Source organism: Gymnoscopelus microlampas, assembly GCF_963454915.1.
Source record: "Gymnoscopelus microlampas genome assembly, chromosome: 15".
NCBI lineage: Eukaryota > Metazoa > Chordata > Actinopteri > Myctophiformes > Myctophidae > Gymnoscopelus > Gymnoscopelus microlampas.
Genome location: NC_139952.1, coordinates 24,133,836 through 24,156,033, shown reverse-complemented (window position 1 = coordinate 24,156,033; position 22,198 = coordinate 24,133,836). Strand labels below are relative to the sequence as shown.

General features: G+C 43.9%; 2 protein-coding genes across 7 annotated transcripts in view; both read left to right on the top strand.

Annotated features, from left to right (window-relative positions):
- The window catches only part of fhod3a (formin homology 2 domain containing 3a), a 77,849-nt gene that overhangs the window by 20,000 nt on the left and 35,651 nt on the right, over positions 1 to 22,198 (top strand). The gene's annotated exons all lie outside the window — the stretch shown is intronic.
- Positions 10,332 to 17,516, top strand: LOC311061197 (exosome complex component RRP41-like; the record flags this gene model as incomplete). Its single annotated transcript, XM_084079754.1, has 3 exons — positions 10,332 to 10,937; positions 11,941 to 12,012; positions 17,505 to 17,516. 3 exons carry the CDS (start codon positions 10,332 to 10,334, stop codon positions 17,514 to 17,516), a joined length of 690 nt encoding a protein of 229 aa, XP_083935880.1.

Below are 22,198 nucleotides of genomic sequence, written 5' to 3'. Positions count from 1 at the left end.
CTTAACCCTGTAACAGCTTGAGCCTGTCATAGCCTCGGACACTGCAAAGTCTTTATTCGGCCATGGGTCTCATTACTCTTCTATTGAGATATTTTGACCCTGGTGGCGGGTAGGACATCTACTGTACTGTAGTACTGGCTGAAGCCCATAAGCACAATATCTCCCCTGACTTCACTTCCCCTGGTTCCCTCTCAGCCTATCAGTAGATATTCGTCCCAGGAAGGACTAGGACTTGAAGCTTATGCATTGCAGATTTAACTGATAGTGACATCTCAGCTGAGAGCACAGCATAAAATCACTTCAGTCTGATGACCAGTGTGTGTGTGTGTGTGTGTGTGTGTGTGTGTGTGTGTGTGTGGGGGGGGGGGGGGGGGGTATGGCTCAGTTACAATGTCCCCCTGAACCCTATACAGACTTCAGTGACATGAGCTGGTAAGTGATTGAGTGTTTGAGGCTGCAAGGGCTCCAAATTGTATAAAAGGAATGGGACAGCACTTTGAAGATGAGTCCTTCATTCATTACACTTTACATAACTTACCGTTTAAAACTCACTGTCCTTATTTACAGTCAGTGTTTAAAGGCTGTGTTGTTTATTATTATTATTATTCTATTTAGGTTATTCTGTTCATTTAATTTGTGTTTAGATTAGGGTTTGTATATTATTCTTTTTAAATTGTATTCCATCTTCTGTATTTACTTATCCCATATCCCTTGTTTTTACTAAATATATCTCCTCCATTCCGTCTCTCTTTGATAACGGTGGGAAAGCACCACTGTTTGTTGACATTCTAACCGGACAGCACAATTTGCATACTTAATGATTGACGTTTGGAGGATTCCCCACAACGCTATGAACTGTGGGTAATTCCCCTAGGCAAGGTCTGCGTTGATGCTGACTTTACAGAAAGGGTGCATAAGGGCTCTGCCAGTCAGAGTCCTCTCTGACTTAATGATTTCAAATGGGACAACCCTCAAGCCCTCACTGACTTCACGTCAACATGCGTCAGTGAGTCTGTAAGAGGGGGCAATAGAACTGGGCCTATGATGACTATTTAATTCTCATTCTACTACTCTGCCACCAAAATGTGGAATGCCCTGACACCATACATTAAAAGGTGTAAATAACTGGATTCTTTCAAAACTAGCCTGAAAAACTATCTATCAGGAGACCACAAGGGGAGGTAAATGCAATTTCCCATAGAAAGGAGATGTCATTCACTGCAGACTTTTTCCCTTTTTCTCCTTTGTACATACATATAGTGTTTTGTATTTGTTGACAACATGTATTATTGTGTTATTTTGTTATGCTATGTTGCTGAATACCACACTGGAAACAAGTCCCCAGGACATTTTTGTGTTATCCTTTTAGCCTTAATGTCTGACTGTACCTCGTGCTGTTTACATTTCTGACTATAAAGTGTTCAATCAATCAATCAAAGTCCAGCCATGGGGTCTTTGAGGAAGAGATGACTGCCGTGGGTAATAGTGGAGATTTAGTGCATTTGGTGTCCATCGTAGTGGGAGATAAGCCTTGGTAATGGCATCGTGTGCCACTGAGATAATATTTGTTAATGGCGTGGGGGTGGGGGAGGGGGCCAGAAGGATGAAACCGACATAAAACATTGTCACGTTCTGCTGATACACTGCTTTATGGTATCGAGGGTACATGCTGAGCAAGCATGATCTTCCTTTATATCATTGTGACCTTCTCTCGTGTCCGTTCCCCACACTAAAATGCGGAGCGTTAATTAATGCAAGTGTCCATTAGCAAGGGTCCATTTTACCTCTCTCATGGTCAAATTTGCGCTCTGGATTTTGCTGTGTCCTCTCCTCTGTTTCTGTCTCATATTTGCTTGTGGTCACACAGTGAGCTCATTAGTTTAATTCCTGAGCTCTGTGGCAGGCAGGCAGCAACTCCATCTTTCATCTTTTATTTCAGAGAATGTCTCCACCCCTCTGTAACCTTTATCTCTTTTATTTCTGTCGACCGGTCCTCATTCCTTTGTGAATCTATATTTGCTCCACTCGCGTCACGATTTGTTCTCCCGGACACCTGTGACTTTGACTCGACCAGTTGAGCCCAGAGGTTGATCCCTCTGTGTGCGTGTGAGCTTGCACGTGCAACTGCCTGACGTGTAATTGCATTGTGTCCGTGGAAGTGCATTCTTGTAATTTGTGTGTGTGTGCGTGTTCTGTGTGCATGCATGTGTGCACATGGCGTGAGTTTGTTTTGCTATGCCAATGAGTTGTTTAAACACAGCTCTTCTTGAAAACATGCAGCCAGGTCTGTACGTGTCAGTAACTCTGTTTTACTGATGTACAGGTATGATAACTGTGTGTGTGTGTGTGTGTGTGTGTGTGTGTGTGTGTGTGTGTGTGTGTGTGTGTGTGTGTGTGTGTGTGTGTGTGTGTGTGTGTGTGTGTGTGTGTGTGTGTGTGTGTGTGTGTGTGTGTGTGTGTGTGTGTGTGTGTGTGTGTGTGACTGTGTGTCATTACACCAAATCAACTGTCACACAATTCCGAACACATGGCTCCTCTCCCGTTTTCATCCCCCTTTCACAGAAGAGGAAAAGGGAAAACAGGAGAGGGAGGGATAGTTTCCCCTCTCTGCCCTCATCAGCAGCTGAAGCGCTGAGGAACGACCCAGAGCATTGCACCCACATGAGTCATGCCTTACTAACTGCTGAAGCAGAGGGAGAGATGGAGCGAGAGAGGGAGAGAGACGTGGTTGACGGAATGACGAGGCATACGGGATGGAGGTGTAGAACAGTGGGAAGTGGTAGAATAATTGTACGGTGGTATAGCCGTTTCATTTACAGCAGAACCCTCACCTCGTGTGAATGCCCTCCAGCTGTCCTGCATCTGTACTGCAGTCTGTGGGCTTTGATTACACACAACAGAATTGGCTAGCCTAGTACCTACGAATAGAATACAGACAGACAGACAGACGTTAAAGAAGGTATTAGTAATAATGATGCAGCATGCCATGTCTGAGTTTAAAAGCATAAACGGATAGATACATTCATAAAAGTGTAAATATATAGGTTGAAAATATATACCGTATATATGTACTGTATATAGGTAAATACAGTATATATATACACACTGTACTCAGTCTCCACTATCGCTAAAAATAACAAAAAAAAGAACATACTGTATGTATACATATTGATTTACTTATTTGTGCTGGTACTGGCAGAATGCATAATACTATCACGACATGCAATAATAACAGGTGGATGGATGTTTATGTCTTTTATGGCAGGGTTTTTATGATCCAGTGGTTATAGTGTATATGAGTCCGTTGAGCACAGCGTGGTGAGGTGTCTGTGTATGTTCTCTGTGTATGTGGCAGGGTTTTCCCTGGGCTGCAGTCATACTGACAAACTTGAGCTGTCCAACTGCTGCTGTGTCCTGGCACTAAATAGCACTGTTTGGGGTTTGTCTCCCTAGCCTCCCTGCACTTACTGGAAGAAAGCAAGAAATACGACACTACATACTGTATGTGTAACTTTGTGTGCACGCACAGTCAAATCTGGAGTGCTAATTTAGCTATGAGAGTGTACAGATGTAACCAAATGGGCCATTTGTACACTCTCTAACTTGCAAATATATAAAACAACAATGACGATTTTACTGTTTACATACATATACTGTATGTGTATCTTATATAGATTTCTACACTTAATTACTCTGGATTTTACTATGTAGTATGTGTATACAGTACTGTTTGTGTGCATGTGTGTTTTGTGCACTGTAAGTGCGCACACAATTGCACCCACACAAACGTCTGCGCGGCCTTGTCTGCCTGTTTTAATCATTTGGTCACGATTACATAATCCAATAAAACATTACAATCACCAAAAGCTAAACATCCAGAAAGCACTGGAGAATCACCCCTCAGCGGGCATTGGTGGGACGGCAGGACGGAGAGAGGTAATGGGTTTAGAGGATGTGCGAGGGGAGAGAGAGAAAGAGAGACAGAGAGAGAGAGAGAGAGAGAGACAGGGACACGGATCATGTCCAGGGAAATGGCCGGTGAATCGCTTAACGGCTAAGAAACAGAAGGGAAAACAAAACAGGAGGAAATGCACCTGCCAGACTAGACGAACACTTGGCCAGGAGTTATGTCACTCTGCTCTGCTGACTTACAGGTAGAGGAGAGGAGTGCAAATGAAAGGAAAGGAGACAGAGGGGAAGATATTTCTGGACAGGTTGTTAGACCAATGGTTTTTCATATCAAGGTCCATTATTTATTCGGCATTCGAACCACGGACCACTATTTGATGAGATTTAGCCTCTCAGACCCAATTCTTCTACATTCTCTAATTGTGCAGACTTCTTGTAAATTAAGTAATGATTATGTTTAACAATAACTTAGCTCTTGAGAGCGTAAAATGAAACCAAATGGACCCGTAAGGGTCCATTTGGTTCCATGTTACACTCTCAAGAGTTAAAGATCTATAAGGGTCCATTTGGTTAACAACTCTCCATCATTTAGCTGGGAAACCCAGCTAAATGGAACCCCCTCAAGGACCACTTGCGGTCCCCGGACCACTGGTTGAGAACCACTGTGTTAGACATCAGCTCTAGTAGAGCAACTATGAGCTTCCATCGATGGTGATTGTCTTGAACCAATGTACAAGTTCTGTTTTCGTCTGTCTTTTCAGTAACAACAGAGGCTAAATCTTTAAATCAAAACAACAGTGCTCACATGAGTAGATTTGTACATATAGGTTTATTGTTCTGGTCTTTGTTCTATAGCTTATGTTTCTATTTGATTCTGACCATGGCATTTTTACTATATTATACATTTCTTTACTTATTTTTACTTGTAATATTATATTACTATACATTATTTGCCCAATGTAATTGTGACGTCCATGTCAAATAAACACAAATCAGTCAATCAATATAGGATTAGGAATATGGGTTAGAGACAAACAGAGTTTGTTCTTATCTGCTGTTTATATTATCTATAATTTGTGTTTTTATGACTGCTGTAATTGCCATGGGGACTTCTGATAGAAGGCCGAAGAGCAGAGATTCATTAACTTTCTCAATGCAGATAAGAGTGACTGAGCTTCCATATCCTCTTCCAGGAGGGAGAGGAGGTATGTGCATGTGAGACTGAAATAGAGTCAAGTGAAATCAGCTGAATCAAAGTTAATACAAATAAAAATGCAGGAAAATGAAAGAAAGAAAGAAAGAAAGAATATGAGTTGTTTATCGAAATGTATTATCTTATAGTCCCAGTTCATTTAAATCATAATAATAATAATAATACATCAGACTTATATAGCACTATTTCTTAGTAGCCAAAGTTGCTTTACAAAACAAATCAAAATAAACAACTTAATTAGGAGCGAAAAAGTTAAAAGGCTAAAAACATTATCATCATCATATAAGCTATGCAGTAGTATTCTTTTTTTCTTGTCAATTTGGCTATTCAGTCACTTCTACTAGTTACTTTGGTAGACAGATTAAAGCTACAATCAGGAACCCTTCTTAATCGACCGACCGATCCCGAGTAGAGCAATAATGGCCATCAGCTCCTGAGACTACGCCCCCACCCTGAGTCTCGCCTGAACCTTGGGTTCCTCATCCCGTTCCACATTCATCTCATTTCGTTTCAATACAATTGTTAAACTTAAGTAGAGGTGTGGTCTCTTACTAGAGAAATAAAACGTTATCTGTATCGTAGAGTATGTCATTATTCTTATATCAAGGTTCAAGGTTGTTTTATTGTTACCTCTTGTGTACAGATACAGGTAAAACTTATTTTTGGCTTCCTTCAGACAACTAGCACATATGCAGTGGTTGGATGTGGTCTCCCTACTCTTCCATTGAAAATGAAAATGCGACCCTGGTGTTGGGAAGGATCGATACCTACTGGTCATAAAGACCCTGGTGTTGGGTAGGATACCTACTGGTCATAAAGACGCTCGATGCGCTGCCCTTTTATTGCAGTTTGGACATATTTGCAATTGCCTATCCGTCGGGAGAGAAAGACTGTTGCCTTAACTGTTTACACTCTACACTGTGTGTTCTGTGTCAGTACATTATATTTACTCCTTGGCACCAACCATTTCCTCTGTGGTTTCATCTCTTCTGACCCTGTGGTTGCTGAAGTATAGTAACTGTTAGCCCCCCTCTCCTGTGGCTGTACCCTTTAATTAGTGGTCATTGTGATACCTCTGTCATTCTTTTTCTCTCTCCTTCCCTCTCACTTTACCTCTCTCGCTCTCTCACACACATGAGCATGAACGCACACACACACACACACACACACACACACACACACACGCATGCACACACGCACACGAACACGCACACAAACACACCAAACAGAGCAACAGGTGGAAGACTAAGATCGGAATTTACATCATTCTCTTCTCTTCTCTTCTCTTCTCTTCTCTTCTCTTCTCTTCTCTTCTCTTCTCTTCTCTTCTCTTCTCTTCTCTTCTCTTCTCTTAAAGCAGCACGCCAATCACAGAGCGTCCTCGCCGGACATGCTTGCAGAGACTCTTGGGAAATGAAGTCAAAGACGTTGGCTGCCATGTTATTTGTGTCCAAAGTGGCCACTGATACCCCAAACTACATAGTGCTGCTTTAAATATAGCTCCACCTATGCCATACTAACCCCCTTACAGCCGGTGCCATGTGTCACTGCCGCTCCAGAGACGTAAACACATAGAGACACAGAGTTCACACAGGGGGGGTGATAGATACAGTAGGTGGTGAGTGTTGCATGAGTCAGTGCAAGATTTCATCTCTAAACCACACAGCAGCATCCTCCATCTGTCATTCACACTCAGTGTATCTGTCTTTCACTTTCTCCGTCTCTTTCTCTCTTTCTCTCTCTCTCTCCCCCATCTCTGCCGATCCCTTAATTTCCTCTTTTGTTGCTGACATGCGTTGCCACTGCACGTGCGGCTAACGGTCCCCAAATAATGTGACAGGGCGTGAGAAGCGAGGAGGTAGACAGAGAGAGAGAGAGAGAGAGAGAGTGAAAGAGAGTGAGAGAGGGGGGGGGGGGGGGGAGGGGGGGACAGTGGCTCACTGTTTCACACATATGCACAGTAAAATTCTCAGGGTAAGTCGTTAACTTCCGACGGTGTACACATGGGGTCCATTTGTATCCATTTGTACACCCTTAGAGTAAAATTATCACGCAGGATTTTACTGTGTGGTTGTAAGTGGGAGTGAGCACCACACTATTCCCCACAAACAGCTTTATGTCTGGCCTTACACTGAATAAAATTGGGTCACAAACACACACACACACACACACTCACACACGCGCACGCGCACGCGCACGCACACGCACACGCACGCACGCACGCACACACACACACACACACACACACACACACACACACACACACACACACACACACACACACACACACACACACACACACACATAAGAATGCACTTCTAGGGACACAATGCAATTACAAACTCCACAACATAGTGTCAGCTGCATGCAGTGGCTGCTCCCAAGTATAGCATGAAGGGCGTTTAATGGCGAATGTACACTTCTGAGGGTCTGTGTATTTTCAAACTTGACTACCACAAGGTTGAAGGAGCTAGCCAAACCGTATCATTGTGGTAAATGCCTTTACATTTTCCCCTTTTCAAAGGAGGGCTAAGTATTTACATTTTTAAAACCAGTCTTTGCTAAATATTGGATTACAAACTTCAAATACCTTTTTTATAGGGATACATTCCTGCTTTGATGGCTTCATTTATCCCCCTGATTTTTCAAACCAGTTGAAATCGTAACTGAATTGTGATTGAATTTCAACTCAAACTACTAACTCAGTGACCAAATACTATAGGTCATACATACATACATACATCGCAAGTCATAGGTCACTGATGATATTTGGATGACTTCCGATGTCTGGGGGAAGTGCGGAAGTATTTGTCACGTGAGAGTGTGCGTCTATCTATGTACGTGTATTTGTGTACAGGTATGTGCGTGTGTTTTTGTGCATGCATGCGTGTAATGTGTATATGTGTGTGTGTGTTAATGTAGATTCATGCTGTTGCTAAGCCCGACAGGCTCAGGGCTGTCATCCCGTGGTAACAGAGTGGGAAAAGTGCCTGAGAAATAAACCGGCTTCAGTTCCTCCTCCATGTGTCATCGCTAAGAAAAGCTAGGTTTGTTTGTGTCCGTGTTGTGGGTAGCTATTTCTGTGTGTGTGTGTGTGTGTGTGTGTGTGTGTGTGTGTGTGTGTGTGTGTGTGTGTGTGTGTGTGTGTGTGTGTGTGTGTGTGTGTGTGTGTGTGTGTGTGTGTGTGTGTGTGTGTGTGTGTGTGTGTGTGTGTGTGTGTCAGTCGAGTGGAGCAGCGTCATGCTAATTCTGAGGTGCCAGGGGCATGTGAAGGGCACAGTCTGTGGGTCTGGCTGGGGGTTGAGAGGGTTGTGTGTGTGTGTGTGTGTGTGTGTGTGTGTGTGTGTGTGTGTGTGTGTGTGTGTGTGTGTGTTGTTTTCTCCCTTGAGATGTGACCTTTGCTAACCTCCTTTTACAGCTGACGTCCTTCATCTAGTAGACTGTCTAGAGTGTTTTGTGTTGATGCATATTTATATGGATTCACCATTGCATTATTGGTTATCGTATCTATGCATTGTGTGTGTGTGTGTGTGTGTGTGTGTGTGTGTGTGTGTGTGTGTGTGTGTGTGAGTGTGTGTGTTGAACCAAATTTAATCTGTGTCTCTGTACATTTCATGGAGCCTAGAGTGCTGAGGAGGCCTCCTCGCACGCACGCACGCACGCACGCACGCACGCACGCACGCACACACACACACACACACACACACACACACACACACACACACACACACACACACACACACACACACACACACACCACACACAGTGGGCACTCATGCATTTAAGTGCAAACATCTCTTTCTTTGTCAAACTCTCCCTCTCTCCCTTTGTCACGTGCACACAAAAGACGGACACACACACATCAGATGCTCTCTCTCTTCTCATTGTGTGGAGTTGCTCTGCAGTACTCATACATACTGTCCAGGGTCAGAGCCAAGACCAACACAGAGAGAATAGACATTCAGAAAATAGCTGCGTTACTCTTAGCCCATTGGGCTTTGAATCGCTCTGTCTGTCATCTTGTCCTTCTGACTGCCTTGACCAGGAGACTGAAATGTGTGGCTTATTGTGTAAAGAGTTTTAGTCTGGGAAATGATTTACAATTTCCTGAACTTCCTTTCAACTGCAGCCTCGTGGAAAAGGCTCATTTATTTCAACTTTGCACGTTTACTCACACTGTTGCCATGTATAATCGCCCCTCCTCCCCAAATGAAACTACATATTTGTGTACACGATCGCCTCACACATGGTCACTCGCAACTCGCAAACAAACCCCACATATGTACAAATTACCACCTCAGATGCAACCACCACATGCGTGCATGCTCACGTGCACTCATGCATGCATGTAGGACTTGGACAGCGAGTGAACCCAGTAACTCAGGGTCTTACAGTATGTTTGATACCTAATCCAGTTGTCTAAATTTAGCACGATACCAGTGCTGGGAGATGGAACACTGGCTTGGATTATAAGACAAGTTCTCATAGCCGTGCATATCTCCCTTTCAACTTAGATCCCAACAAAGACCCACTTTGAAATGACTGATTGGCCTAGACAGCCGGGGGGCTTTCTCGAGGGGTGCAGTGAAATCCCCCAGAAACACGAGTCAGCAACCATAGGGCTTAAATGTGGGACCCCCAGCTGTGTCACATCGAAATGGTTCGCCTTCCTGTCTGACCCACAGACACTTATGACGTCTTGAAAAATATTACCCTTGGTTGACCTTGTGAAAACATCCTTTGACCAAAGCTTGTGTCACACTGAAACAAGTCCCCCATGTCACGGGGCATAGAGTGGGTTTGTATGGGAGGATAGCTTTGTGCTGTCAATGAAAACATGATGTCTGATGTGGTTGTGCTGACCGCTTGGTCTGTGTATATTAGTGTGTTAACTTGTGAATTTTGTGACAATCTCTCACCAGTATAAACAGTGTAACAAAATATAGCTTGAGGAACCGAATAGAACAGGGCGCCACTTCTCCATTGAACTCAATGGACGCAGCCGCCCTGTTTTATTCGGTTAAAAAAATCGGTCGGTTAAATGTTATAGTGGAAGTCAAAGGAGGAGGTCTTATTGGGCTGATTCTTTGCCCAAATATGGAGATGACTAACAACATAGACGACTGACGTCATAGTACTGACGTGACGTCATAGATGACGTATGTCGAACTACACACGTGTGCTGCCACTCGCCCTGATTTCCACAAACATGGCAGGCCTTGAATTGCTGTCCGATCAGGGATGCCGTCTAGATGGAAGAAAAGCATCTGAACTTAGACAAGTACAAGCTCGTATGGGTGTGTTTGCCCAGGCTGACGGCTCTGCGTACATAGAGCAGGGCAACACCAAAGTCCTTGCTGTTGTGTATGGTCCCCATGAAATGCGAGGTGCACGCAGCCGGACCCTTTATGACAGAGCTGTTATCAACCGTCAATACAGCATGGCCACATTCAGCACAGCGGAGAGGAAGAGGAGACCTCATGGGGACAAGCAGACGTTTGAGGCGGCTGTGATGACCCAGCTCTATCCACGTTCTCAAATAGACATCTATGTTAAGATTTTGCAGTCGGATGGTGGGAACTACAGTGCGTCCGTGAATGCCGCCACACTGGCAGTGATCGATGCTGGCATTCCAATGCGAGACTATGTGTGTGCCTGCACAGTGGGGTTTGTGGACGAGACGCCCCTGGCAGACCTGTCCCATGTAGAGGAGAGAGGAGGAACCTTGTTGGCTATGGCACTCCTGCCACGTGGGGGTCAGATCGCTTTGCTGCAGATGGATGCTAGACTACACCTGGACCACCTAGACTCTGATGTATATATGATATATATATATATGTTATGACCAGTCTTAGATATGTTTTGTAATTAAACAAATATAGTGTACTAGAAGTTAGCGGCCCGAACGTCTAGCGTGACGCGTCGTTCACTTTGCAGTGCCACCTTACAGGCACCTCACAGTGTGAGAGAGAGTTTTGTGCTCTCCTAAATCCACGGCAGGCTTTGAAAGTACCCACTTCAGAAAGAGGTGACGTGCATCACCTCTCCAATGACCAAAACCCACTTTGTGATTACTCAGACCTGGTATGGCAGACCTGTGGGGAGTGTGCAGTGGTGTACAATGTGAAAAGATAGTTGAAATCGCAGGAGATGAAGTTAGCAGTTTATTTGTGTAAAGGGTCGTCGGCATGGGTTGTGTTGAGGATGGAAGCCGTCGAACTGGTGCATCCTACCTATTTATAGGTAGGATGTGATGTCATGCTGTCGTGAGATTACGTCACACTGGCGTGTCTCATCGTGATGTCACGACCGTGATGTCATATGACGTCACACTGGCTACATACAACGTTACAGACAACCGACATGGCGCAGGATTCAAATTGTATATAGATAGATAGATGACTTATGTCATAGACTGGTCACAGGACATCCCAGATCCACATAACAGGGAATCATGTTAATTGACCCCATGCTGTTTTTGCCAGCCCCAGGGGGTCGGCCTACAGGAGGCTTTGTCGGTCGGTCGGTCGGTCGGTCTGTCCCTCTTATCCTCTGCACACACGTCATGCGAAGTCCGGCCATTCAGATCTCAACCGCTAGGGGTCTGGCAGTGCTCCGAGGAGCACTTTTTCTAGTTCTTTACTGTACACATAATATGTTAGGATACATAGGATACACAAACCCATTCAGCTTAGAGGTTTGAGAATTAACACTGAGGAATTTACTGTGTAGAAGCAATGTGATGACACAGGTCACAAGCAGGAGTCCTCCTTCTACTTTTGTGTATCGGCATTAATGTCTGATTCTGTGGCGTGCAGCCATGCCCTCGAGTCGTCTCTGGTCCCACTGGGAAGAGGCCCTCCTCTGAAGGTGGTCTATACAGGGGACAGGTGATTATGTGGTCGTCAGTCGAACCTGCGGCATCACTACTTTAGGTGTGTATCGTACAAGGCTTTCCAGTTCCATCCCATGATGCACCTGCTGCTCCGGTGTTCCGTGAAACACAGCGTGGTTGTAAACATAATGACTCACCGTGGCTTTAGGTTTTGTGTCAGGTCAAGTTGGTTTGCCTGTGTGAAGAGACGAGGTTGCTGTGGTCACATCCCATCCAGGGATTAGTCCAAGCCCAGGGGGTCACGGCGGTAATCTAATTAGGCAGCAGGAGAACCACTTAGCAGATGGAAAGATGCAATATCCAGGGGAATCCCTGCATCACTGAGAGGAGGACATTCACTGCAAGCATACTGTGTTCAGTGCATGCACATATGCACGTATACACGTCCAAGTTGCAAGTTTGTTCCATTAATGCAGTACAAAAACGTCTTGTTGGTTACACTGTATAAGGTGGTCTGAGGTTAATATGAATGTTATATACAGTCTAAGGAGCTTATCTACTTCATGACATGGAAAATTATTATGTTTGTAATTTAACACGCATGGATACATGCATGATATATAGTATAGGGACGATATGGTTTCTTTGTTTGCTGTTCATTAAATTAGATAGCCTAAAGGTCTCTACACACTGGGGGCATAACGAAGAAACATTCCGAAAATTGCCAGCGAGATTTTCCCCATCAAAACTATTCATATAGTTGATGCCTCATGCATACAGATTGATGATTTTATTTGCGGTGAAAAATAGATAGAAAAAGAATTTATCGCTTTATTTCCACGTAATATTCTGTTAGAAAAACATGAGTGGTAAGCTCAGTCCCTTCTCTAACTAACTAACTAACACCTAGCATTATTAGGGAAAATGAAGGGAAAAGGGAGTATTATCTGGTGTCTGGGGGAGGGGAAATAGCTTGTTCTGCTTCACCCAACAGGTGACTGCCCATATGGCTCAGCTGAGTGCACAGAGGGGAGCTGTTTTGGGTTAAGTGTCTTGGGCGAGCCGAGGGTCTAACCAGTGACCTTCCGATTCCCAGACAGCCTCTCTACCCACTCAGCTACGGACGCCCATATCCATACACAGTAAACAGCCTCTGTCAATTTAACACTCTTGAGTGTACAAATGTAAACTTTTGTATACTCTCAGAGTAAGACCATTTTTCAGTATGTCGTCCCAAAATGGGACGTTAACAGGCGTCCTGTGGCCGTGTCACCCCAGGAGATAAAGCTCTAATTATAGAGTGTGTTTGGCACACACTGGGAGGGAGACAGCTCTGTCAAGACTGAGGTGTGGAGTGCACACACACATGCACACGTGGTGTGGATTTCGTGAGCTTTGTGAAACAGAGCAATGTCACTGTGGTTCTCAAACTTTTTCATGTCCAAGGACCTCCAAACTGATGTGTATTTGGCCGCGGACGTCCAACTGAAAAGATCTGTTGCCACGAACCTCCAGAAGAGAAGATTTGTGTTAAAAGAAATTCTAAATGATTCAACATTTTCCCCAAAAAAATCTAATAGCCGATCTCCGTGTTCACAGTGCGTCACTGTGAGCTCCTAGATCGTCTATTTTTGAATAGCCAAAGTCTAAAAATGATTAAAATGATTGTGATGCTATATTAAGTAATTTTGTCGGAGACCCAATGGAACCCCCCCAAGGATCCCATGGGGGTCCCCGGACCCCACTTTGAGAACCAATATAATATCACAATGGGTCATTGTTTCATGAATTAATGCTGCAATCCTAAACGTATTTTAATGTATAAAACATTTTTAACCAATCTGTATTATAGAGTATGTCAACACAATATACATACAGTAACTAGTAGCACAACTTCAGTGGTTGTAGGTGGTCTCCCTACTCTTCCATTGAGAAATTTAGACCGGTGGTGGGTAGGAGGACACCTACTGGCTGGCTTATAACCAAATTTCTTCCCTGGACAACTGGGGATTGTATCTTGGTTGTGTCTTGATTAAATCCCAGGTAGGACATAAAACGTACAGATTGCAGCTTTAAATTAGCACAAAGGTGTGTGTGTGTGTGTGTGTGTGTGTGTGTGTGTGTGTGTGTGTGTGTGTGTGTGTGTGTGTGTGTGTGTGTGTGTGTGTGCGTGTGCGTGTGTGCGTGCATTTGCGCGTGCATGCATGTCACAGTCTGCAATGGTGTGCTGTGCATGTGCCTAGTTGCGTGCACGTCTGTGCTGTGGTCCATTTCTGCTCAGCCCAACGTCTGTCTGTCTCTCTGTCTCTGTCTCCATGGATGCATGGTGGTGTAGCTATCTGTCTCTGTTTTGGTGCATGTGAGGTCATGTTGAAAGAACTGTGAGTCTTCCAAAACAAAACAGTAAAACTGGAAGCTATAACCTATAAATGGAAACCTGAATGTCTAAACCCATGAGCGAAGCCAATGGATCATCCACACACATGCACGCACACACGCTCATATACACACACATACACTGATGCACGCACACAAACCCATGTACACCCCCGTATGCACTATTGCATGTGCACACACACATGCGCGTGCACATTCATACACATGCAAGCATGCACAGACAGACAGACACCACACCACGTCAGCGCAACCCAGTGCGTATTCCAGCTCTCCTTGTGACAATAATAAAACCAAGGGCCAGGAAGGAAAGAATGACCAACACTATAGACACGTGGATTTTGACCGATCACCCATCTGTCATGTCATCGCGTCCCCATTCCCTTACACTCACCCTGCTCCTCCATGGCTCTTCTGTCCATTGGCAGATACTTAATTGAGTTGTTATTTTTTCACTGCTAGTTTGTTTTTCGCTTGTATTTATGCGTCTCTGTAGAAACGGTGTCCATTTGCGTTCCTTAGAGCTCTTAGGCCCGGAGGTCAAAGTTGAGGGTGATTTGTTTGATTCACTTCCTGGTTGAGTCGGGCTGTCTGCCATCGCTCCATTATGAGCAGTATTGAGACAGCTGGAGCCATTAAGGGGAATTGGAAAACAGCCTGTTGATTATTTATAGTGTCAAACTGTGTTTACTCTTGTACAGGATGGTAATTATCTAGACACGACATTGTTGGGCCAATGGCAGGGCATTACAGGGCATTGTCATGACATTATTAATGTTGGCACAAGTTATGTGTGTACTTATGTTGATTCTTTATTAACTGTGCACAGGAAAAGTAAGTTCCGACTAGCAAGACTCCAATCTCTTTGAATAGGGAGTCGCCTAAATCTGAAGTTGTGAACGTTTTATCATTCACATTTTATATTTCAGAACTTTTGCAAATTGTATAAAATGGTAAATGGTTCGATCCTTTCTCCAAACAATGTGCTTTACAATGTGCATATTCAACCATTCACACAATGAAAGCTGAGGAAACCATACACGGTACCAACCTGCTGTTCAGTGTCTCGCTCAAAGACACTTTGACGTCAAGCCAAGAGGAACCAGGCATCCTATCAGGAACCTTATGATTCCAAGACGGCCACTGCTGCCCTGTAAAAAACATTTTCCATTTGTATGCATGTGCCATCCACTGCCTCAAGAAACGAATGACGAGAACGACATTAACAAAGTTGAATACAAATCAGTGATTGGTGGATATCCTTCATGATATGCAGACAAAGGTTTTTGGATTGTGTTGTCTTAAGTTTGGTGCTGCTGTCTTTATAGTTTCAAGTGTTCCCAAAAGAAAATGACAGATTGCTCTGTCTCCTATATATTATACTGTCTCTGGTGTAATGGTGCTGCTATCGGCCTGGCTGCGACAATTAGTCCATCCGTCCATCCGTCAGTCTGTGAACAGCTAATCTCCGGCACCATTGGCCCAATCCCTGGAGGCCAGAGCAGAAGCTCTGCCCCAAATTGTTCACATTGGCCTGTTATAGCCAAGCCCCCAGAACCGAGAGGGAGCAGTGAAGCGCATTAGACATGGTGGCCAATCATAGGTACTGCAGCGTATTACGGCTGGGCCCAGACACATGAACGAGCGAAAACGTTTTCGACCAATGGGCTCGACTCATGAGCTTGCGCACAGGGTTGCACACAGGGTTGCACACAAGGTTGCACACAGGGTTGCGCACGGAGGTGACACTACTGCTCATTTGAGACGACGCGCAGAGTGACGCAAAACGTGTCACATAGGCCCCAAATAGGCCCCGCCCGTCACATTTCCCAACCCGGAAGAAGGGGTGAAAAGGGAGTATGCCCTCGGTGAGCAACTCCATACAAATGAATGGGCGGGGATTTCCGGTGCCCTCTCTATTATTTTTAACTCTATGGTTATAGCGCCACCAGGAGGCCGAATTCTTCAAAATATATTTTTTATATTACTCCTACAGATTTTATCTAAACATCACGCAAATCGGTACACATTATCTCTATAGTTATGTGATCAAGATGGATCTGTCCGATTTTTCGAATTCAGTCCCGATTGGTAGAATCATGCACAACATGATTCGGCAGAAATCTTTGCACGCACACTCCCAGTAGGAAGAATCACTATCCAAATGTTTAAAATCTCCTCATGGTGGCGCTACAACAAATCTGCCTATAACTCTTGAACCGTTGGTCAATCAACATCTGGATTCCTTGGCTCATTTATAGGCCCTGTTTATGTGCCAGATTACATTTTCTGCCATAGTGTGTTTTCTTCAAAACACACTTTTTGCTACTACTCCTACAGATTTTGTCCAAAACTCACACAAATCGGTAGGTACACATTATCTCTGGGGTCATTTAGATCCCATTCCAAGTGGCTAACTGGCTATGACCAAAGTTTGCGGGCCCTGGCTAGGCAACCCGGCCTGGTGGAGACTTTTGTTGCCTCTCTATTATCATTAATCCAAATTAACATTTGTGATCATCCCCTCTTTGATGGCAAGTGCTACATGTTTTTGCGCCTGCTTTCATCCATAAACACACTACCATTGGTCAGTGCCTAACACTATGCAATATCCAACCCAGTTCCACAGTGAAAGCCATCCCCAGTTGCCACACCAAACTCATGCCTATATTTAACTGCAGTGTCAGTGCTTAATCTAAACTCATTTCAATTAATGCCCACACTAGTGGCGAGAAAGCTACAAAATGGCCAAGCTTAGCCAGCTACATGGCTGCCGAGTCGCCATTGACGCTCAAGCCACACTGCCTAAATTAAAAATGTAGTGTATGGTAGCACAGAGAACTGGTTTCTTCCCTTTAAGTCACTGTGTAGCTTGATTTTAGAGAAATGTACTTGTAGTAGTGGTGCAACAATTAATCTAACTAATCAAATTGATTGTTGCAGCCCTAACTTGTAGCCTGTTGCTTTGTCATCGCTAGTGTGATCACAACATAACCTTACCTAATACAAGCATGTCATTTGTGATAAGCTGCAGCCAACTCTTGATTTGTGCCTTTGGAGGGACAGACAGAGCAGCATAGCTGTGATTATTTCCCCTTAGCGGAAATCAAACCAGAATCTCTTGAACTCCATCCACTAATGCTCCCCCTACAGTGTGAGGCCTAAAGAACTTTGATGCTTTTTATCTCATATCTAAACAGAACCAGCTAAGCTATAACTAGGATGGATTTTGTTTTATTTTATTGATCTCTGGGTAATGCTACACAGTAAAACACAGCAGTTTTCATTTATCCATTTTTAACTCTCAGAGTTAAATTAAAACTGAGGGTTTTACTGTGGTTGTATTGTGCGCACTGGAAAATCCCTCTCTATACTGTAAATGTGAAATGGTAGAGGTGTTCATTTGGTAAACAGCAGACGGGTCCTTCTCGGGTCCCTCTCACTGATAGAATCTATCCCTGTACAGAATGCGTCATGTCAGCATACAGTTTACTGTTCATCAGATATGTCCAAATGGGTCAATGCATGTACGTACATTATATCACGTTATCTATCGTGATTTGTGAGCCACAGCCAGGGTATCAGTTCCCCTCTTTATAGGACACAGAAGGTGCTCTTCTGTGTGTGTGTGTGTGTGTGTGTGTGTGTGTGTGTGTGTGTGTGTGTGTGTGTGTGTGTGTGTGTGCGTGTGCGTGTGTGTGTGCGTGCGTGCGTGCATGCGTGTGTGTGTTGTGTGTGCACACACGTCCTCGTGGTGAGCAAAGACCCCAATATCGTGTTCATTTGCATTTACATTTTAGGCACCTTTGACGGTCTGCCAGGAGTAAGGTGTGCAAAGGTCAGGGATTCATTTTAGCCACTTTAACTCTATATATACTTTTGACCGGGGCTCTACAGGGGTCTATACTATAGCCAATGTACAAGCTCACAATTTGTCATGCTGCACATTGTGTGAGCTTGTAGCTCTGCTATGTTTGCCGAATGTTGCCCATTTATGACATTTATGCCCAGAAGAGGGATGCTAGGAGTTCATAGCATAAGCGGTCATAATGAGGACATATCTATGTATACGCTCTGATCAGTGCAGTGTGTAGAGTCCAAAGATGGGGCTGTCGTCTGACACTGTGATTGGTTACACAAAAACACACCCCTGATTCTGAGCTAAACTCAAGCCCCCAGAACCGCGGAGAATGATTGAAGCCTCAGAACCCTGGTGGCTAAATCTGGTATTTGCAGGACGCATTTGTGACGCTACTGCGCATGCTTCTATCGTCTGTAACGCTAGTGGGCCTGCTCTATTCCTCTACTCTACTCAGTAGATTGGCTCCAATATTGGAGCCAATCTACTCAGTAGAGGTACTTCCGGATGCTTCATGCGCTTGTGAGCAACTTTCATTGAAATTAATAGGTGGGGGCGGGGCAGTCCGCCCTCTATATTATAACTCTATGGCACTGTACCAAATGCAAATGTTTGATAATTATCAAACATTTTGTTGATAATTAGTTGATAATTATCAAACATAACACTTATGATGTAAATTTATAGTACAAGGAGGAAGCAGTGGAAATTATTTTGGTGAATAGTTTTTCCTGGTACACTCTGTGTGTAAATTAATGAATTAATTCAACTCTCAGAGTTAAATTTCACTGTGCCTCTCTACCACACAACCGATCGAAACAAGCCAAATATCTGCGGTGTATCAGTGCCGTTGACATGCTCCTGAGGCACTGCAGCCATTTTGGTAAAGGTTACCCTGATAGGCCCACTCAGAGCCTGATGGAGAACCCGATAAATAGGTCAGTGCTTGGGAGCGTCTGAGTCCGCTGTGCTAGCCGTTGAGAATCTTGACCGAGCGTTCCGTCCAGTACTAAGAGGCCACTTGATTTCCAGGGAAACCAAGCTAGGACGAGGAAACACTGGCCGTTGAGGACATAATCTGTTCTTAGCTGTTAGTAGAGGTTGCAGTGTTTTGTGTGAATGAGATAAGGGTCTTACAGGGACTTTCTTTCTTTTTTTTCCTTGACCACAAATGCTAAGAATGTTATTTGTTATGTTGTTTAGACAGATGCTAGGTTTGATGTTTACTTGGTATCCCAGTTTCTTTGTCTCTTTCTACTTACAGTATGTGACCATTTACCCTGTGATTTGTTGACTAGGATTCATGCCATTTACTCTGACCTTGCATTTGCAAGTTGCTCTGGATAAGAGCGCCTGCTAATGCCTAAATTGTACATTTTCATTGTCTATATTCATTGTGTTTTGCATCGTGGGGGTAATCTGTCTGTGTGGGGGGTGCTACTACGTATATAAATCCATTAATCAGTGGAAGTTGCTCAACAACATGGAACCAATCCCGGAGCTCTGCACAGGCAAGGCTCACGATTTAGTATTGGCTAAACTCCAGTTAAGTAAGTGAAAGCCAGAGGTGCTGTTATAGTGTAAGAGGAAGATAAGAGGTTGTGAATGGATGGAACCAATGACACCGCGCGGCTCTGATCATCTTCACCACACACTCTCTCTGTCCACACTCCATGCAACATGTGTGTGATGTCAGAAACAAACACGCACAGACACAGACACTATTTATTGAATTTGTACTCAATGTTGAGTCTCTTGAATTTATATAAAATGAAATAAAATGTCTCATTATGCTTAAACTGCATATTATAGGGTATTATAGGGATAGGGTTATAACATAATTCTGATTTATTTATTGTATCTACTGTATATATTTACATTTGTTTTAAATATTATTTTCTTTCTATTGTACTTGTGATTGTGAGTTCCAGAAGATTTGAAGAATTTGTATGTATGTATACAATATTTTGTAAATATATTCTTTAAAACACACGCGCGCGCACACGCGCGCGCGCACACACACACACACACACACACACACACACACACACACACACACACACACACACACACACACACACACACACACACACACACACACACACACACACACACACACACACACACACACACACACACACACACACTTAACCACAACTTGCCCTTAACTCTACAGGGATTTTAACCCTAATCCTAAACGAGCACCAGGAAATGCCATGAAATGTCCTCACTTTGAAGGATTTCTCTCAACTTTCTAGCCTTGTGAGGACATCTGGTCCATGCAAAGATAGAAGTACAAGAGCAGGCACGCACACACACACACACACACACACACACACACACACACACACACACACACACACACACACACACACACACACACACACACACACACACACACACACACACACACACACACACAAACACACACATGGGCAGTAGTGATTAGAGCTATATCGGAATGTTAATGAGCTGCTGGCTGGGCTCTAGCAGTGAGGTATTCAGGTCACGACACGGAAAATACGGATTAGGAACTGCTACAGGCCACACTGCTCATATAAACCACTGCAATAATATTTTATAATATGTGTGTAAGCCTGTCTGTGTGTGTATTTGTGTGTGTGTGCACCTGCACCTGCTTGCTTGCCTCTGTGTGTCTACACTTATTCAAAACATAATGGTGCGATTACTGTAGGGTACATGTGCGTGTTTATGTTCAAAGTAGATTTTGCTGAGAGTCTATTATGTGAGTCTGTATGTATCCAGTTACATATCAGTGGGGGGCTTGGGCGTGTGTAAATTCCAAGTTTGTGCATCTGTGTATCCTCCTCAAATCATCTATGATTGACGGGTGGACCAGGCGGAGGGGGGGAAAGAGGTGAGGGCGGCACTGACCCGCAGATACGGGTGCAGATATGGGTGAGCCTGGCTCAGGAGCCTGCCTGTCTGACCTGTCTGAGCTCAGGGTAACCATTGCTAAGGCAAGCTAGACTTGGATAACTCAAGTCCAGGGTCAAAGTCATTTTTTCATTCCACACACAGACAGACAAATATGTAACATTTGTCCGAAGACGCCGAATGTTGCTAAACACACATTTCAAATGACATGCACTTGTAGAACCAGGACATTTTTAGCTTTCCCACTGTGCCAATATTATTTTTGTTCTCCAAATATTCAGAGAACATAGTCACATTACATAGACTATACAAAAAAAAAACGGCTTAAATTGTATCACATAAAAACAGTTTATAAGCCGCCTATTTGCAATTCTTGCCAATATGTCCTTTCTTCATGGACGACAAACTTATGGTAAGAATAAAATAATGGTCAAAGCATGTAACCCGTCCCAAAGTAAGAAAAATAAAGGAAAGGAGGTGAATAAAAAGTAGCGAAATGAAGGAAGGAGAAAGAGGGAAGAGAGAGATCGACCACAAAGTACAGGACGGCGTCTGGCAGAAACAGAGGAGGCCAGTTGCTTCTGTTTCTGAGTAAACAAAAACAAGAAAGGACAAGAAAATAGAAGGAGAGGATGCAAAATCTGCTGCACCCTTTGGCTGCAAATGGGGGAATTCCCTTTCAGAGATACACAAATTATATGTCAAATAAAGATATATGTATATGTGAAAACTGTCTAATTTACTGCAGTGGCGTTGGGAAGTATAGCTGCAGAGAGAGGCAAGGTTAAACCTCCTCTCACCAGGGTGCTACTCAACACGACCACAGTCTGCTGCTGGGGTGTTAATTTACCTTGCTCAAGGGCCACAGAGTAATTGTTTAATGATCCGGTGCAGCGGTTCAAAAACTCAATCCTAAAATAGTTAGAACTGAATTGGTTATAACTATTTTTGTTTGCCTTTTCAGTCTATCCATGTCCCTCTTGTTAAAAACCTTCTATGGCAAGGCCAATTTTTGCACTCTACGTACTGTTGTACATACAGAAGATGGTAACACTTATATGAATATATTTTGGATTTATGTACATTAGCA